Source organism: Varanus komodoensis, unplaced genomic scaffold, assembly GCF_004798865.1.
Source record: "Varanus komodoensis strain SLA01 unplaced genomic scaffold, ASM479886v1 scaffold3, whole genome shotgun sequence".
NCBI classification, from domain to species: domain Eukaryota; kingdom Metazoa; phylum Chordata; class Lepidosauria; order Squamata; family Varanidae; genus Varanus; species Varanus komodoensis.
Window position 1 is genome coordinate 55,473 of NW_025335761.1, and position 14,966 is coordinate 70,438.

A 14,966-nucleotide genomic window follows, 5' to 3' on the forward strand; every position below is an offset into this window, starting at 1 on the left:
ATTACAATTATGGTGAAGTGTGGATATATATAACAAGGACATTTTGAAAGGTGCTATTAAAATACATTCAAATAGCACAGAAACCAGGGATACAGATTCCAACTGACACAAAAAGACTTGGACTTTTAAAAGACTATTGTCTAGGTCCTCTATGAAGAAGCCAATTCAATCCTAAAGAAAGTTAGGAATGAACATGAAAATAATGACCTTTCAAGGACATGCAACTGACTAAGGGAAAAAGCAGCCATTAAAACAGTAGCATGCTTTTAAAAAGTGATCACAGTATCCAGTAAAAAGTTGACAGCTTTACTCATTCTCTTCAACATTCCCTTTAACATGCCTTTGGTGCATATAATTGTTTTCTAACATCTAGCTACTGCTGCAAAGAAAATTTAATAGCAGATCATTATTTTGGATAGAGCAATTCAAGACATCTTCAGGGCTCCATGCGTTTTGTGCCAGAGAAACCCAGTTTAGCACCAAACACTATCAATATTGGAAAATGTTAAAGGTAATTACATTGCAAAATGTATTCTCCCACCAGAATTCAAGTTGAGGTGGTTTTGGAGTTTTTCAGGGAGACAGGTAGGAATAATAGCTGGGAAAAATAAAGTAACCATGTGCTGTGGATAATACAGTACAGACACCCTTAACAAGAAGGTACCTTACCAAAACAGCAAAAAGCAGTAGAATAAGTAAATGGGTTGTTTTATTGCACAAAAATATGCAATTCCAACATTTTGGACCTCAGTTAGTCTTTCTTCAGGGAAACTCATTGTGACCAAATTCAGAAGGGTTTTTTTTTAAGATTTCCAGAAAGTGATATGCCAACTCCAGGTTTACTAAGGAGGACATTATTTATTATTGTAATAATATCCAAACAAGATAGCTACACTTCCATAACATTTAGCAGCACGCCTCTTAACTCAGTGCAGCAGGGACCTCTGCAAGGTGAGTCAGCTGCGTTCAGAATCCCCCTCGAAAACAGTCTGAACCAGAGCACAAAGAAAGCAACCAGCTTTTCTACATTACAGACTTATGGTATTGTAATGTGTGTATGTGTACAGATTTCGATGTACTTACACAGGTGCTAAGAAATAATGGAGTACAGTGAACTAGTAAGGAATATTCCTGACCGGATGGCCAAGATTCCTCTCTGTCTGACATCAAAGCACAGGCCATAGTAATGCCTGAAAAGGGACATTCAAGGCTACAGATTTGCAATGTGCATGGGTCCTTGTCCCATCTTAATATCAGAGAAGGGGAAACTCATTAGCTTCATGAAAGCAGACTGTCAGGGTCAGAGGAACGCTGACTAAGGCTCTATTGTGATACTGTAACAACTGGACTTTAATGCCAAGCAAAGCAGGCATTTTAAAAACCTAGACACCCAGGCCTGCTACATTTCATAAGGAGCCAACTACCCTCTCTATAATCAGTGAAAATGACATATCAGTTTCTAGTGGCCTCAATCACTATCATAAAAATATTTTAATCTCATGCCTATAAGTTTGTTGCAAACTAAGGTTCTGACACAAAAGATCTCTGGTCAAAAATGTACCTCATTTTCTGAAGATCGTCCTGGACTCTGGCCAATGCAGCTTCTGCCAGTTCTGCTCTCTGCTCTGCATGCTTCAAGCGCTCAAGGCAGGGTGAAGCTTCAGTTAGCCCATTAAGATGCGAGGCATTGCTGGATTCCAGAAGATCTTCAATATCTGAAAACAAAACAAGAGAATTGGCCTAATACTGTATAAATACTAAGACATACCAGTATTTGGAATCCAAAGAAATTCATAGCCTGTCCTGCGCACGTAGAGCCTGCCTAAAGGGAAGCATACAGAATGAAATCAGTTTATGAAATTATCCACAATTTTACTGTTGCCACCAAAGGACTTTTTCAGATTACTTCCTCCTTACTGAAATTTTTAAAAGGCCAGAATCAAAAGAACTATATTGGATATGAACTTAAATATAATCACTAGTACTGTTTTTGTTTTAAGTTTTTTGAGCTCCAAAACACATATCAAATGGAATGGCTTTTGAGATCTCTCTCAACTTCAAAATGGGTTTGCCAAGTTGCAATTCAAGATATGTGTGGCGGTGGGTGTTTAAGAAACAGCTCCAACCCCTTCTTGAACAGAAAAAATGGCCCATACCTTTCTTTGGATTCCAACAACAATGATTTTGAAGCAATAAAATATCAAACAGATTCCAACTTTGATTCTGTAATAGAGCAGAATAGATTCTGTATACTTGAATCTTCTATTCTTTTGGCCTGAAAGGTTATGTTTGCCCATTTAAAGCACTTCACTTTTTAGGAGTGCACTGGGCAAAGGTCAATGTACTTTCAAGATCCTTGGATGGTCTTGAAAAAGTAGGGTGAATTCCAAAAGTCAAAATATTCAGAAACAGGTTAGTGTATCTTACAACTGAATGACAACCCCCATCAGCCATGATACCTGCCATGCCGTATGGGACTGATGGAGGCTGTAGCCCAAAACACCTGAAGACACCAGGTTGGGGAAGGCTGATATACAGAATAAAAGAGGGTATCCCATTTTACCTTCACAACAATGAACAAAGATACAGTGATGTTCAAGAACAGTAAGTAACCTTCGTTGCTGACCATCTATTTGAATGGGATCCCTTGAAAAACTTCAACATTCTGTCTTCTAAACCACACTACTGAACTCTTATTGAAATACATGGAAATTGGTAACTGCAGCATCTCTTTAGCTTTCAGTATTTCTGAAATTACACCCTAACATGTGAAATATCTGACATGGCTGTAGCTAAGCAAGCAGGATACTACTGGCTTTTGCTCACACTTATTTTTACCCATTCTCAACAGACCTGGTTTTGGAGAATGAGAGCTGGAGAAGGAAACAGAGATCCAAGGACCTGGATACAAGAATGTTTTGGTTATGGAAAGTCTTTTAGACTCTCCAGTTAGAGATGTGAAAGCCTGAAATCAAAGATTCTATGTAGCTTTCCTAATTTCTGAAAAATCCCCAAGGCTGGAGGCTGCAGCTACTCAAGTAAACCAACAATAGCAGGGAAGAGTACAAAACACACCAAACAGTTTGAAAAGTATTCAGTGTTGGTTTCCTACTGTACACAGACCTTATCCATTCTTACCTCAATAAATGTGTTTACACTCTAGATCACACTAGGCTGCATTATTGTTCCAAAAATTATTGTGAATGATGGCTAATGCTTTTGCATGAGAAAGTCAACATCAGTAGGTCAGGCCTCAGAATGATATAAGAAGCTGGGCTGATTCAGTTGCCCTGACAATCCTGCCTCTTGATTTATACACTTAACACAAAAGCATTTGATCAAGGAATTAAGCTGATCTATAACTTGTGGCTTCAGGGTTTACTTTACTTGACTGATCTGCTGTTCTATAGGTATTTTGACTCAGATTTCTGTCAATTACTCACACTCCATAGAATTAATCTCAGCCTTGCTAGTATTCTCTATCTGTAAACTGGGCAAATTTTTCAAGCCTGTTTTCTACATAGGAAATGTTAACCAATTTTTAAAATGTTGAATTCATAATCTTAAAATATGCTACTTATGTGCATAATATTTTGCCTATGCATTGCACAAATTGAAATGAATCAAATGTAACCTACTACTTAGTGGTCCGTTCACTGCAGCAGAAGTATAGAAAATTCCACCACTTCTGGATTACCCTCTTCCTTTTGAAAAGAACAAGTCAAAGCTGTGCTCAGATGAATGTGTGGGTCATGACCACGGTTGCTATTAATTCCTGAGCTGTTCCTACACGGGAAGCTACAGTATGAATGTTAAAATCCTTCAGAACAGTCTGGAAGACTCCAAAATCACCAGAGAGCATCCTGGCTGGGTTAGGTAGGGGAACTACTGGGTAACAGGGCAGTGCACCAGCAGATTCCTGATCTTACAGCCAACCTCAGAAAGACATACTAAAAACTTGGCAAAGACTACAGGAGCAGCTGATCAGGGAGACAATGCCACTGCCAACACCACTCCATGTCCCCTAGGTTGAACGTGCTGCTGTACATGGAATCCTGTTGAACATATCCTGAGTAAAATGGTGTAAATTGGTGATCTGCAACAGCAGGGGGTTGGACCTGATTGCCTTCTTGGCCCCTTCCAACTCTACTACTCTATGATTCTATGATTCTGTAATTTGATAGTTATGCCTGGGTCTCCATGATACATGCCACATCAATACAGTTATCAAGGATCAAGTCCTAAATGGCAGATATTTTACAATTAACCCATTTAAGCATTCAGCAGAACTTTCAAATAACAAAGAGTTCTGTTACGCAAGCTCAGAACACTCTTCATAAGTGATGAATCATTAGACCTGATGACCAAGCACAGTCTGATGTCTTGCCCTGCAAGACCTAAACATCTCACATTTTCACTTTGTAAATGATACATATTTTTATGCAGTAATTTAATCAAGACATTTAAGGCCTATAATCTCCATTTGAAGATACAAGAAGTCTTTTCCCTTAACTCGGTACATCATATTTAAGCAGAGTCTTTAGAAGAATAAACAATCAGCACACAACAATGTTTATACTGATGAAGACTGACAACAAATTTAAGATTAAAAGAAACCTTACCAAACTGGAGTAATAGATCGTCTTCCAGTGCAGGCTTCAAATATTTCTCTTCTTCCCAAGGAAAGGGAGAACTGATAGTGCAAAGATATTCTACAGCTGGTTTCTGAAATAAAAGTTGAACAGAAAAGTTCATAATGTTTTTGTAATTAATTATTCAATTATTCAATTACGTTATTGCATAGCCACTGTTGAAGGAGAGAACAGATAAAAAATTCTGGCCTCCAGGCTTAATTTCGACCAGTAAAAACCAAGGATCTGGGCAAGTAAATTCAGAAACATTTTTAACTTAATTTTTACTCTTGCTGCTTAAACATTAACTATTATTCACAGTACTGCCAATCCTGCACTGTTGAAAGAATTAATTTATACTGATTATCAGACAAGGACAAAAATTAAAATGCAAACTCACATGCAAACAGAAGATGACTGCATGTGGAAGTCATACAAGCTGTACTTCTTACAGTTGTTTTCAGGTGTACTAATAGAATAACCTCACTAAAATACTAAAATTCATATGCTGTCTCCCTGTGTTCTAAATCGAACAATACTACTGTTATCCTTCTGCTGCTATCTTTATTTTTTATATTCAAGGAAACCAGGGTGGCTTACAATATTCTCCTCTTCTTAATCTCATCCTCACAATAACACCCCTGTGAGGTAGGTTGGGCTGTGACTGGCCCAAAGTCACCCAGTGAGCTCCATGGCTGAGTGGAGCCTAGAACCCAGATCTCCTGAGTCCCATTCCTGCACTCTTAACCACTAAACCACACTTACATCTTAGCACATACAGATTCCTAAACACCTCTCCCCACCTCTAAGTTTCAGCACTCTTGCAAGTTTTTTCCCCCCTTCTTTTTTCTTTTTTTGGCCACAGTCAAGTCACAAGTAATCACAATCTTAATTTTTCAAAAAGCTTCCCCCCAAAAGTTTCTACTGATGTTAAACAAATCTGCACACAGACCAAATATATGCATGGACAAACAGAAAATGTTATGCATGTTTCCTCAGAAGTTTGCATAATTGACTCTGTGGTGCTTACTTCAGCAGAAGAATGCATATTGAAACATTACAGTAATCAAACCTTTACAAACTTAAGGTTTGCCTAAACCAGCATGACCATTTTATCAGCTACATAGCTATACCCAGGACCCCAGAACAGGGTGAGTTCCTTTTACAAGCCTAAACAGTCAAAGTGATGCCAGTATATTGTTAATATACCAGACAAACTGATTTAGAAAGTGACGTAATTTTTGATAGTTGTTACGGCTGCCAAGACTTCTCTCTGAGATGATAATCCAAGACTGAAAATAATTCAGGGGTATTTTCCCAACCACTGGTCTAACTTAATTTATTTACAGAAACAAGGTCATCCTGTTTCATTTATCCCATTTTTGTAGGCCTTAGCTCAAACCAAAGGAAGAGCATTATATACCATGAACACTGCACCATGCTCTCAGAGTATCACTCAGTGTGGCTATTCCTGCAATTGTTCCTTGGCTTCTGCCCTTAACAAAAGCTAACCTTGTGCCAAACCAGAGACAGAATACTAAGGAAGTCTAGTTTCACAGCTACATCTATATGTAATACATTTCATGCGTACATATTTTGTGAACGACAAATTAAATCTGAAAGCCACAGACGTGAATTGTATGTTTAAAACAAACCATGTTGCTGTTTCTCAGATGCTTATTGCTAAATTTTAAACAAATTGCTTTTGCTAGGCTTATGATAAGACAAAACTAAATATTATTTAATTTTAGCCTTCTTCAACTTACAGAATACTTGGTAACTTACTTCTAGTCTAATAAAGTTCACTAGCTTGATATAGCCATAGAAATCAAGTCCTGAAAGAAGGAAGAAAAAAATAGAATTAAGTTATCTAAACTGAGCTGTATTTTGATATATTTATCACGTATATTAGGGCACTTTCCCCAATATTCTATTTTGTGTCACTACTTATGAACTGGACTTCAGGTCAGTTTCAGCCAATCTTTAAGCCAACGAAAACTTAGGTGGGCTTACCTAAGTCTATGAACCCAAAATGAACTTAAGACTAATACTTAACTGTGTAAAGTATCACACTGTTAAAAAGCTAAATTTGCTCTCACTCCCAAAATTGAAGAGTAAGTTTAATTTTGTAACTGTGCCACATTTCAGAGCATACTCCAGTATGACACAAATAACATATCACTTTGTTCACAGAAAAATAAACTAGCCCTGGTCATACTGTATTCATAAATAAACTTTTAAAAAATGGGCATAGTATTCTAAAGCTATAGAGAAGTGCAAAAAGTAGACAAGAGCTTTAATTGGTTCATATCTTTCAACATTTTTGTACACTGGAAACTTGCCTGCTTCCACAAGAACTTTGGTAGATTATAGACACCATTCACAACTGTATTGGAATTCTTGTTAATGCTTCTCAGGAACAAGTTCCTGTATATACACAGAATTCACTAACTGGCAATGACCAATCCATTTTCAAGTGATGTTTCTTTTGTGCACAAAGAATTTTAAATTGCATCCCAGTGCATGTCCTTTGGGCCTTTAGAACATTTGACACTAGCGATACTAGCAGTCTTGCTATTCACAATTAATTAGTAGATTCAGTTAACAACATCTACTTTGCCTATCTTGGTAAGAAAAATTTAATGCTTTACAAGTGCCCAATTTTGTGTTTCTTTGTTGCCCAAAGAAAACTTGTGGCAAACTATCTAGAAAATGATTTACAATGGAAAAAGAAACTTACTATGTTTATGAGCCAACATGCCAATATTGAATCCATGGTCTGATGTACAATGGCAAAATGCATCTTCAGCTGAACTGAAAAATCTTAGAAAACACAGTACAATGGTTTTTTATGCATACACTGCTATGCCAACACCAAGCTTTTAAACAGCATACAGCTTTTAACAGCATGGAGAAACAGACTGATCACAAGCCTCATGTGTGCGTGTATGTACATGGTATTCTAGCTGACATAGTTACAGTAATTTCGGCAATCACAGCCCAGTAATATTTAATATAAGCCTGAATAATGTGATGCTCAATTTAGTGCAAATTGTACAAACCGAACAAAAATCCAGTTACTGTGAGGCTAGTGCATACACAGTTGAGGTTACCATTAGAGTTTTAGATGCTGCTACTTCAGGGTCATTCCACCTGTCTCTGAACTCTATGACTGTTTACCCTAGTTCCAGCTCCATCCTTTTCATGGAGCTAAGAAAAAAATTTTTTAAAGGAAAAGGCTTTATCCACCTCTATTTCATGCATGTTATGGAGAAGCTTGTGAAACAAAACACAGCGATTCAGGCAGAAACAAAAGAGGCTGGTTTTATCCTTTTGACAGTTCATTGAATGGATAAGTGTGCAATTAAAGCAATTGTATTTTAAGTATATTGATTTATAATGACAGTTTGCCAAGCCATGCAAGAACTACATTAGTGTTATATTACATTGTGCAAAGTATCTAGTTCAATAGTGAGTACAACAGCAATGCTCTCTATAACTACTGTGGCTTATTGACACTTAATTTAAATTATGAGTATATTTTTATCTTCTACTAGAATATTTCATTAATAATCATATAAAAGCATATATTTAAATTTTGCCATAGCCCATTTCCATCGAGCTGGAACCAATTACCATATTTTACATAGAATTATAACCTTGAATAGCATGAATTCAAATAATGCGGCCTTTTCATGGGACTCATTATCTGCACAAGTTGAGACCTATGTGTATTAGAAAATTAGTAATACTGGGTTTAAGAGTATGCAAACGGTGAATTAAACATTAGGTGAAAACAGCAAGCACCTCAGAAGAGAAAATATTGCCATTTAACAGAAAAGAAGCGAGGAGGCAGGAAGCTTTGGTAGATGTGGGAACTATTAGCAATTAAATGCAAAAGAAGTTCACCAACTGACAGACTTAATGCTCATTCCAGACTGTACTCTTCACTCACTGTGTGGTGCCTCATTTGAAAGTTCATCACTCCAGTTTATATTATCATATTGCAACTCCCATGCTCAAGCTTTTAACACATCTGATTACCACAATAGTGTCATTAGCAGCCAGCTATTTTCCCAACACTGAAGCCACAATACATTAAATAAAATACTTCACGGGTTCCGCTGAAATGCGGAGCATGGAGAAAAGACGGCAAATTACGCAGCTGCCAGCACAGCCACTCTCAGGCTCCAGTACTTGCTTGGAGACGGAGGCACTCCCTCCCACAAAGGCCCCAAACACAAGTCGGCCCGAACCTATCGCAGAAGAGGCAGCGGGCCCTCCCCGCGGGTCCCCTCGACTCGGGGTCCTCGTCGTCTTCCTCCCAGGCGCTCTCACTGCCGCTGTCAGACCAGCAAGGCTCATCCTCCGAACCGCCCCCCTCCGCTGCCGGCACTTCACCTGCGATAACGAGAGGACAGAAGTGGGCGCCGCCGAGGCTCACCCTCGCCAGGGAACCCTCCGGGACGCGAGGTGACCTACCGACCGCCTCAGCTGCCCGGCAACTCATCACTGCGAGGCGCCACAGCAACCAGGACACGCTCCTCAGCCGCAGCGAACCCACGTGCAACGTGGAGCGCGAACACACTTCCGAGTTGTGGTTCCGGCAGCTGGCCAATGGGAGAGGAAAGCGAGTGAGCGGGGCGGAGGAAAGCGTACGGAGAGCCTACGGTGCCAAACTTCATGGAGCCCGAACAAGCGGAGGAGCGGAGGCGTAACTGTTCGTTGCGGCCGCAGCTCTGCGAAGCGAGGTCGCCACCAACAGTCCCGTTCTGCTCTTCGGGACTAGGAAGTCATCAGAATGGAAAATGAGCCACGATGGACATCTAATCCAGCATTTAGGTCACCAATGAGAATGGCCAGCCCGTTGCCCGCGGAAGACCTACAAGAAGGGCATGAATGCAAAGCACCCTCTCGCCCATGTTCCCCAGCAACTGCACGCGAAGGCATAGTGTCTCGATTACCTGAAGGAGCACACAGCCATCTGGACTAGCAGCCTGTGATAGCTTTATCCCCCATGCATTCGTCCACTCCCGTTTTAAAGCCATCCAAAACGGTGGCTATCACTATATCTCACGCTGGTAAAGTCCTTTGTTTGCGTATTGTGTGCAGAACTTCTGTTTTAGCACCCCTGTAGCTCTCACCAGCCAGTTTCTTGGGGTGATCCCTGCTTCTACTATTATGGGAAAAATTACTCCCTCACCACTTTCTCCACATCTGTCAGATTATACTATGACATCTAGTGGGGGAGTTAATTGGTTTCACAGTTTTGGTTAATGTATTAATGATTTGGCACAGACACTGAAGGAAAAGTATAAGTGAGACAGAATGCTCTACACCTATAGGAATGGAATGGAATGTTAAATGTGTGTTTGGTTAGGGCTCAAGCCTTTTTAAGTGTACATATTGGACTGGTCCCAGGGAGTCTAGAAAGAGAAGGAGAAAGAGACAGGAGGGAATGGAGGGAGTTGCCCTCTACTCTTTGATCCCTGGGTTGTCTTTGCACGTAGTGGTGACTGATAAATTTTCCACCAAACACCTACATTCAGGCCTTGTTCACATGATGGTGACAGGGATTATTTTCTGCCCATGTGCAGTGATGTGTTCAAGTCCTTTACTCCAAGTCTCTAGTCAAGTCTCAAGGCTTTCAAGCCTAAGTGGAGTCTCAAGTCATTGCAAGAAATTTTCTAAGTCTCAAGTTTTCTCAAATGTCAAGAGCCAACTTTAACAGAAAAAAGGGAGATGGTAGTGTGGTGTGGGGGTGGAAGAGTTGTAACCCCCCCCCACCCATGTTCCCATCTGTACTTCTCTAAGTGATGCATTGAAGTTCTTTACTTGAACCACAATTTATTTAAACAAATAAAATCCCTATCCGGACCCCACCCCCTTGAAAATCTCTCCCTCCCACCACCTCTGCTCCATTCATGCCTGCTTTCCAGCCCATCACAGATGTCTTCTGCTGAGACTGCACCATGATATCCTGCCACTATCTGGATGTGAGCCGTAAGCCCTGAAGCAACTGGGTCATAAAAACAGTAGAAATATCTACTTAAGTCACTTGCTTGTTACTCTTGAGTCCAAGTTCAGTTGGTGACATGACTCAAGTTGGACTTGGGAATGAATCACCCAACTCAAATCCCCAACACTGCCCATGTGCTAGTTGAATATAAGCTGGAGTAGCTTAATTTCCCCCAGCAGCATGACCTTGTGGTTAACAACCACCCCAAACCCCTAAAATAGCCCATGGGGTCTGTGAGCCACAGCAACAAGCCACCTTCTCCAGGTCTGTATAGCATAACAAGCCCTAAAAAATTCCCAGCACTCACAAGATGATTAAAACACTATGATGCTTATTAACCACCCTGCAATTGTGTGAATCAATCCACAGACATGGTTTTGCAGGATCACTGGGGCCCGCTATAGCTTAGTTAAGCCATGGTGCCCATGAATGGCAGGATGCCTGTTCAGCTCCCAGTTGAGGATGGCTCAGACAGTGGGTGTTTGAGGGTTAAACACTCCTGAAATAACACTACAAAACAACTTCAGCTGTTCTGGTTTGGCTGTGATGACAAACTATGGCACTCCCCAGTTGCAGGTTGAATATTCAAAATGGCCATTATGAGAGAAAAATCATAAATGCTTCTCTCCTAGTTTCTCATGCTTGGCAAAGAAGCAGACACATGAAAATAGATGAGGTAGGAACATGAAGATTCAGAGAACTGAGGTAGATACAACACAACTACAATTAGACATTGTAATACTATGTAAGAAGTAACAACAGGGATTTAAATGGACTAAGGATGAGGTTTCAAGCTTGATCCTTTCAAGGGCAATCTAGCAATAAGGTGTTAATACAGGAAAGACATACCAAGATGTATGACGAATAACCAAGAAGTTGGGGGCCCATGAGGAAGTATCTTTAGAATGATGTTAGCTATAAAAGCATTGTTCTATTATTGATCAGGGCTGTCCCCTGGAGTTCAGTCTATACACGTGTATAAACAGTTTTGTCATGTGCCATATTCTTAATAAACATTGCTGATTTGCTTTGTTCAAACCTATGTGAACTGTTTTCTGCAGGTTCTGACATCACCTACCTATGTGACAAGACCCTGTGACTTAATAGATTATTGGCTGCAATTATGCAATTAGCTCAGAAACATAAAGCTACAGAAAAAGGCACAAGCAGAGGGGGCTAGCAAGCCCCATATGAAACGGCACCTCTCGGTGCACCGTCATAAAGGGCAGGAGACTGCCAAAAATCATGCAGAGGTATATCACATGCTCCACACAAGACCAGGATTGAACACAAACTTCAGATATTGAGAGAAAGACCTGCCCAAGTTGTAATTCACTCAGTACTTCTATATATATTGATTGCAAACCTTCTGAAATGCATCAAATTTGACATTTCATGAAAAATATTCCAATTTATCAAAAATTCCAATCTCTTATCAGTCCTGTTTAGATCTAATGTAGTAGTAATCTTTCCAAAAATCAGTAAGATTTTAAACTCCTCCTGAAATAATTCTTTCCAATGACACTGCATCTTTAAATTTGGTGGTTACAATTTACCTGCTCCCTTCTCCACTTTTGGTTCTGTTGCCCAGCAGAACATGTTTTCAAAAAAATCCAGGCAAGTTTATTTTAGACAACTATCAGAATATGAGATCATACAATGTTTGGTTGGAAATAAACATCCTGAACCTGTATTACTCGGGTAGTTAACGATACCACCTTGTGGACCAGTAGAGGAACAACAATTGACTGTGCAGCCCTATGCTTATTTACTAAGAAGTAAACCCTATTGAGTTCTGTGGGGCTTGCTCTGACGTAAATGTGTGGAGGACTGCATACAGTCTTGCAGCCTAAACTTACTTGAGAGTAAAGCTCACTGAACTCAGTTGGACTTACTTTTGAGTAAGCATGCATACAACAGGCTGAACTAAAATTATGTTTGACAGCAAACTAGTTTTAATGTTAATACATACAGCTGAAGGACATTTGACAGGAATTTGTAAGAGCTCCTTGTGTGTAAGAAGGTTGTCAGCATTTTAATAAATATTTTTCCAAGCCTTAGTTCCATTTTCTAATTTCTGAGCAATAATATTTAAGTCCAAACAATATTTATCATAGTTACCTTTCTCCCACTGAGGAGCTACATAGACTTCCAGGTGGTCTCCCCTCCAAGCATAAGCCAGCCCTAGACCTGCTTAGCTTTAGCATGGTGGATGCCTTATGTGCCTTCAGACCATACTCAAATTTAAGACCACTTTATGTGCATCTGCTAAACCTGAGGGAAAAGAAGCTTTAAAGTTACGGCTTTACCTAAAATTGTATTGTTGTAGAATGAAACAACTTTTGTTAATAAATTAATTTTAGTTTGCAGTGCTTTTCATGCCGCTTGCATCAAAGTTAGCCCCACCAAGTTTAATTGGATTTACTTCCGATTATTTTCTGAGTCACAAAAAGGCTACTGCTGTGTATCCTATCCCTATCTGGATAGATATGGATTCTGTTGAATTCTATAAGGCTTAATCCCAGGAAAGTACAGATAAGATGCAAGCCTTAGAGATTTCAAATGGAGCCACCTATGTCTTACTTAGTCATCTCTTATAGCACCCTATATATCTAAAAAAGAAAACTAGCTACCTTTTATATACTACTGCTGAAGAATGCTACACTTTGGGTTTGGCCACTTCCTAAGGCAAAAGTGCTAAAGATTACTTTGGCTATTTGGCAGTGCAGTTTCAGTTCATTGAGAGAATGCTTGTAGTCCGATCAGGGCACTATTGTATCCTGCCTCCTTCTCTGCTTTCTTTAATTCTTTCTCCAAGGCTCTGTAACTTAGAGTCCAGACAAGGACAACAAAAATGATCCAGGGTTTGGAAACACTGGCCTATGAGGAGAGACAGAGAGAACTGGGCATGTTCAGCCTTGGGAACAGAAAACTGAAGGGGACATGATATCCCCCTACAAGAACCTCAAAGGCTGTCACAAACAGGAAGGTCAAGATCTTTTCCTGCTGATACCAAAGTGCAGGACATGGAATAATCAAGTCAAGCTGAGACCACCCAGATTCAGGGTAGATATCAGGAAAAGTTTCCTCCCTGTCCGAGCAATATGACAGTGGAACCAGCTGCCTAGAGAGGTGGTGGGCTCTCCCACTTCAGAGACATTCAAAAAGAAATTGGACAGCCATCTGAGTGGGTGTCCTCCAACTCAGGAGGTTGGACTTGATGGACTTCATGGCCCCTTCCAACTCTTCTATGATTATATCCCTATGGAGTTCCAAAGTCCTCTAAGACTTGCTACTACAGCCTGTCACTCTTCAGCCCCTGTCCACTGGGGCATATAGGAGCATCATGCAGCAGCAGAGAGGAACCAGTTGAGCTGTCCTCTCATCACAGTGTCTTCCTCCTTCCAGCCCTCACTCTGAGAACAGTTTATCCTCTATCTGAAGATGCATGTGTAAAATAAAGATGTATACAATCCAGTTGTGGTGTTTAAGGAAAGTTGAGGCATTGCTTTTTCTCACTTCCCTCCCAATTTAATAAGACATTGAAGAGTGACATAATGATATCCGAGAGGTCTTGGCAATAGAAAACTCTATGAATGTTGCCTTGGGTTGCAGACTTCTTGAGTGCTAAGGCTCATTAACCTTCTGACCAGACATGCCTAGGATTGCATTTTCCCTTCCATTTCACAGGCATAGTATGAACTAAGCACTGGGCCACCCTATGACTACTAGACAGAGTCTGAATCCCTGTAGGAAATTACAAGTCCCAGCTCTGACCTCAGAAACCCTTTCCAGCCCAGATGGGACTCTAAATTCAGAGCACCCTCACCATGCAGGCAGCGTAGAAAGAACCTCACTGGCTGAGATGCTGAGGCTGCAGGTCGGCTCTTGTGGGAGAAGAGAGGAAGAGACAGGCCCTGCCAGCAAACGCACTCCAAGGGTTACTCCAGGTGGCCCAAATTGGCCATCAAAGTGTTTTCCATGGACAGAGGAGCACAGCAGCAGCCTTCACCTCACACAGTACAGTAAAAAGTACTGTAAGAAATTAGACAACTTTTAGGTTTGATATTAAGTGGCTGATTATAATTTGTTTTCAAAAGTGGGAAAAAAGCTGTAAAAGGGGGAAAGCGTCAACAAATTTATAGCACAATCATGAGATTATTGCTGTCTGGATACTTTTTAGATTCATGAATAGCTATTGCCTCATGCCAAATGTAATGAAAAGCAACAGCTCCTTACAAAAGTGGGAGAAGCTGCATTTTAAGCTTCTTTAATTCAGCTAAATTGAATTAATTCAGGTAAATTATACTTTTAAA

The 14,966-nt window shown here is 40.2% G+C and overlaps 1 protein-coding gene across 1 annotated transcript in view; it reads right to left on the bottom strand.

Moving 5' to 3' along the window:
- PRMT3 (protein arginine methyltransferase 3) overlaps window positions 1–9,227 on the bottom strand; it is a 46,946-nt gene extending 37,719 nt beyond the window's left edge. The window contains exons 1-6 of the mRNA XM_044436869.1: window positions 9,114–9,227; window positions 8,888–9,032; window positions 7,372–7,454; window positions 6,417–6,466; window positions 4,623–4,725; window positions 1,562–1,715 (exon numbers count right to left, since the gene is read on the bottom strand). Coding sequence (XP_044292804.1) covers window positions 1,562–1,715; window positions 4,623–4,725; window positions 6,417–6,466; window positions 7,372–7,454; window positions 8,888–9,032; window positions 9,114–9,141 — 563 coding nt within the window. The 5' untranslated portion in view covers window positions 9,142–9,227. The remainder of the gene's footprint in view (window positions 1–1,561; window positions 1,716–4,622; window positions 4,726–6,416; window positions 6,467–7,371; window positions 7,455–8,887; window positions 9,033–9,113) is intronic.
- Window positions 9,228–14,966: the final 5,739 nt, after the last annotated feature.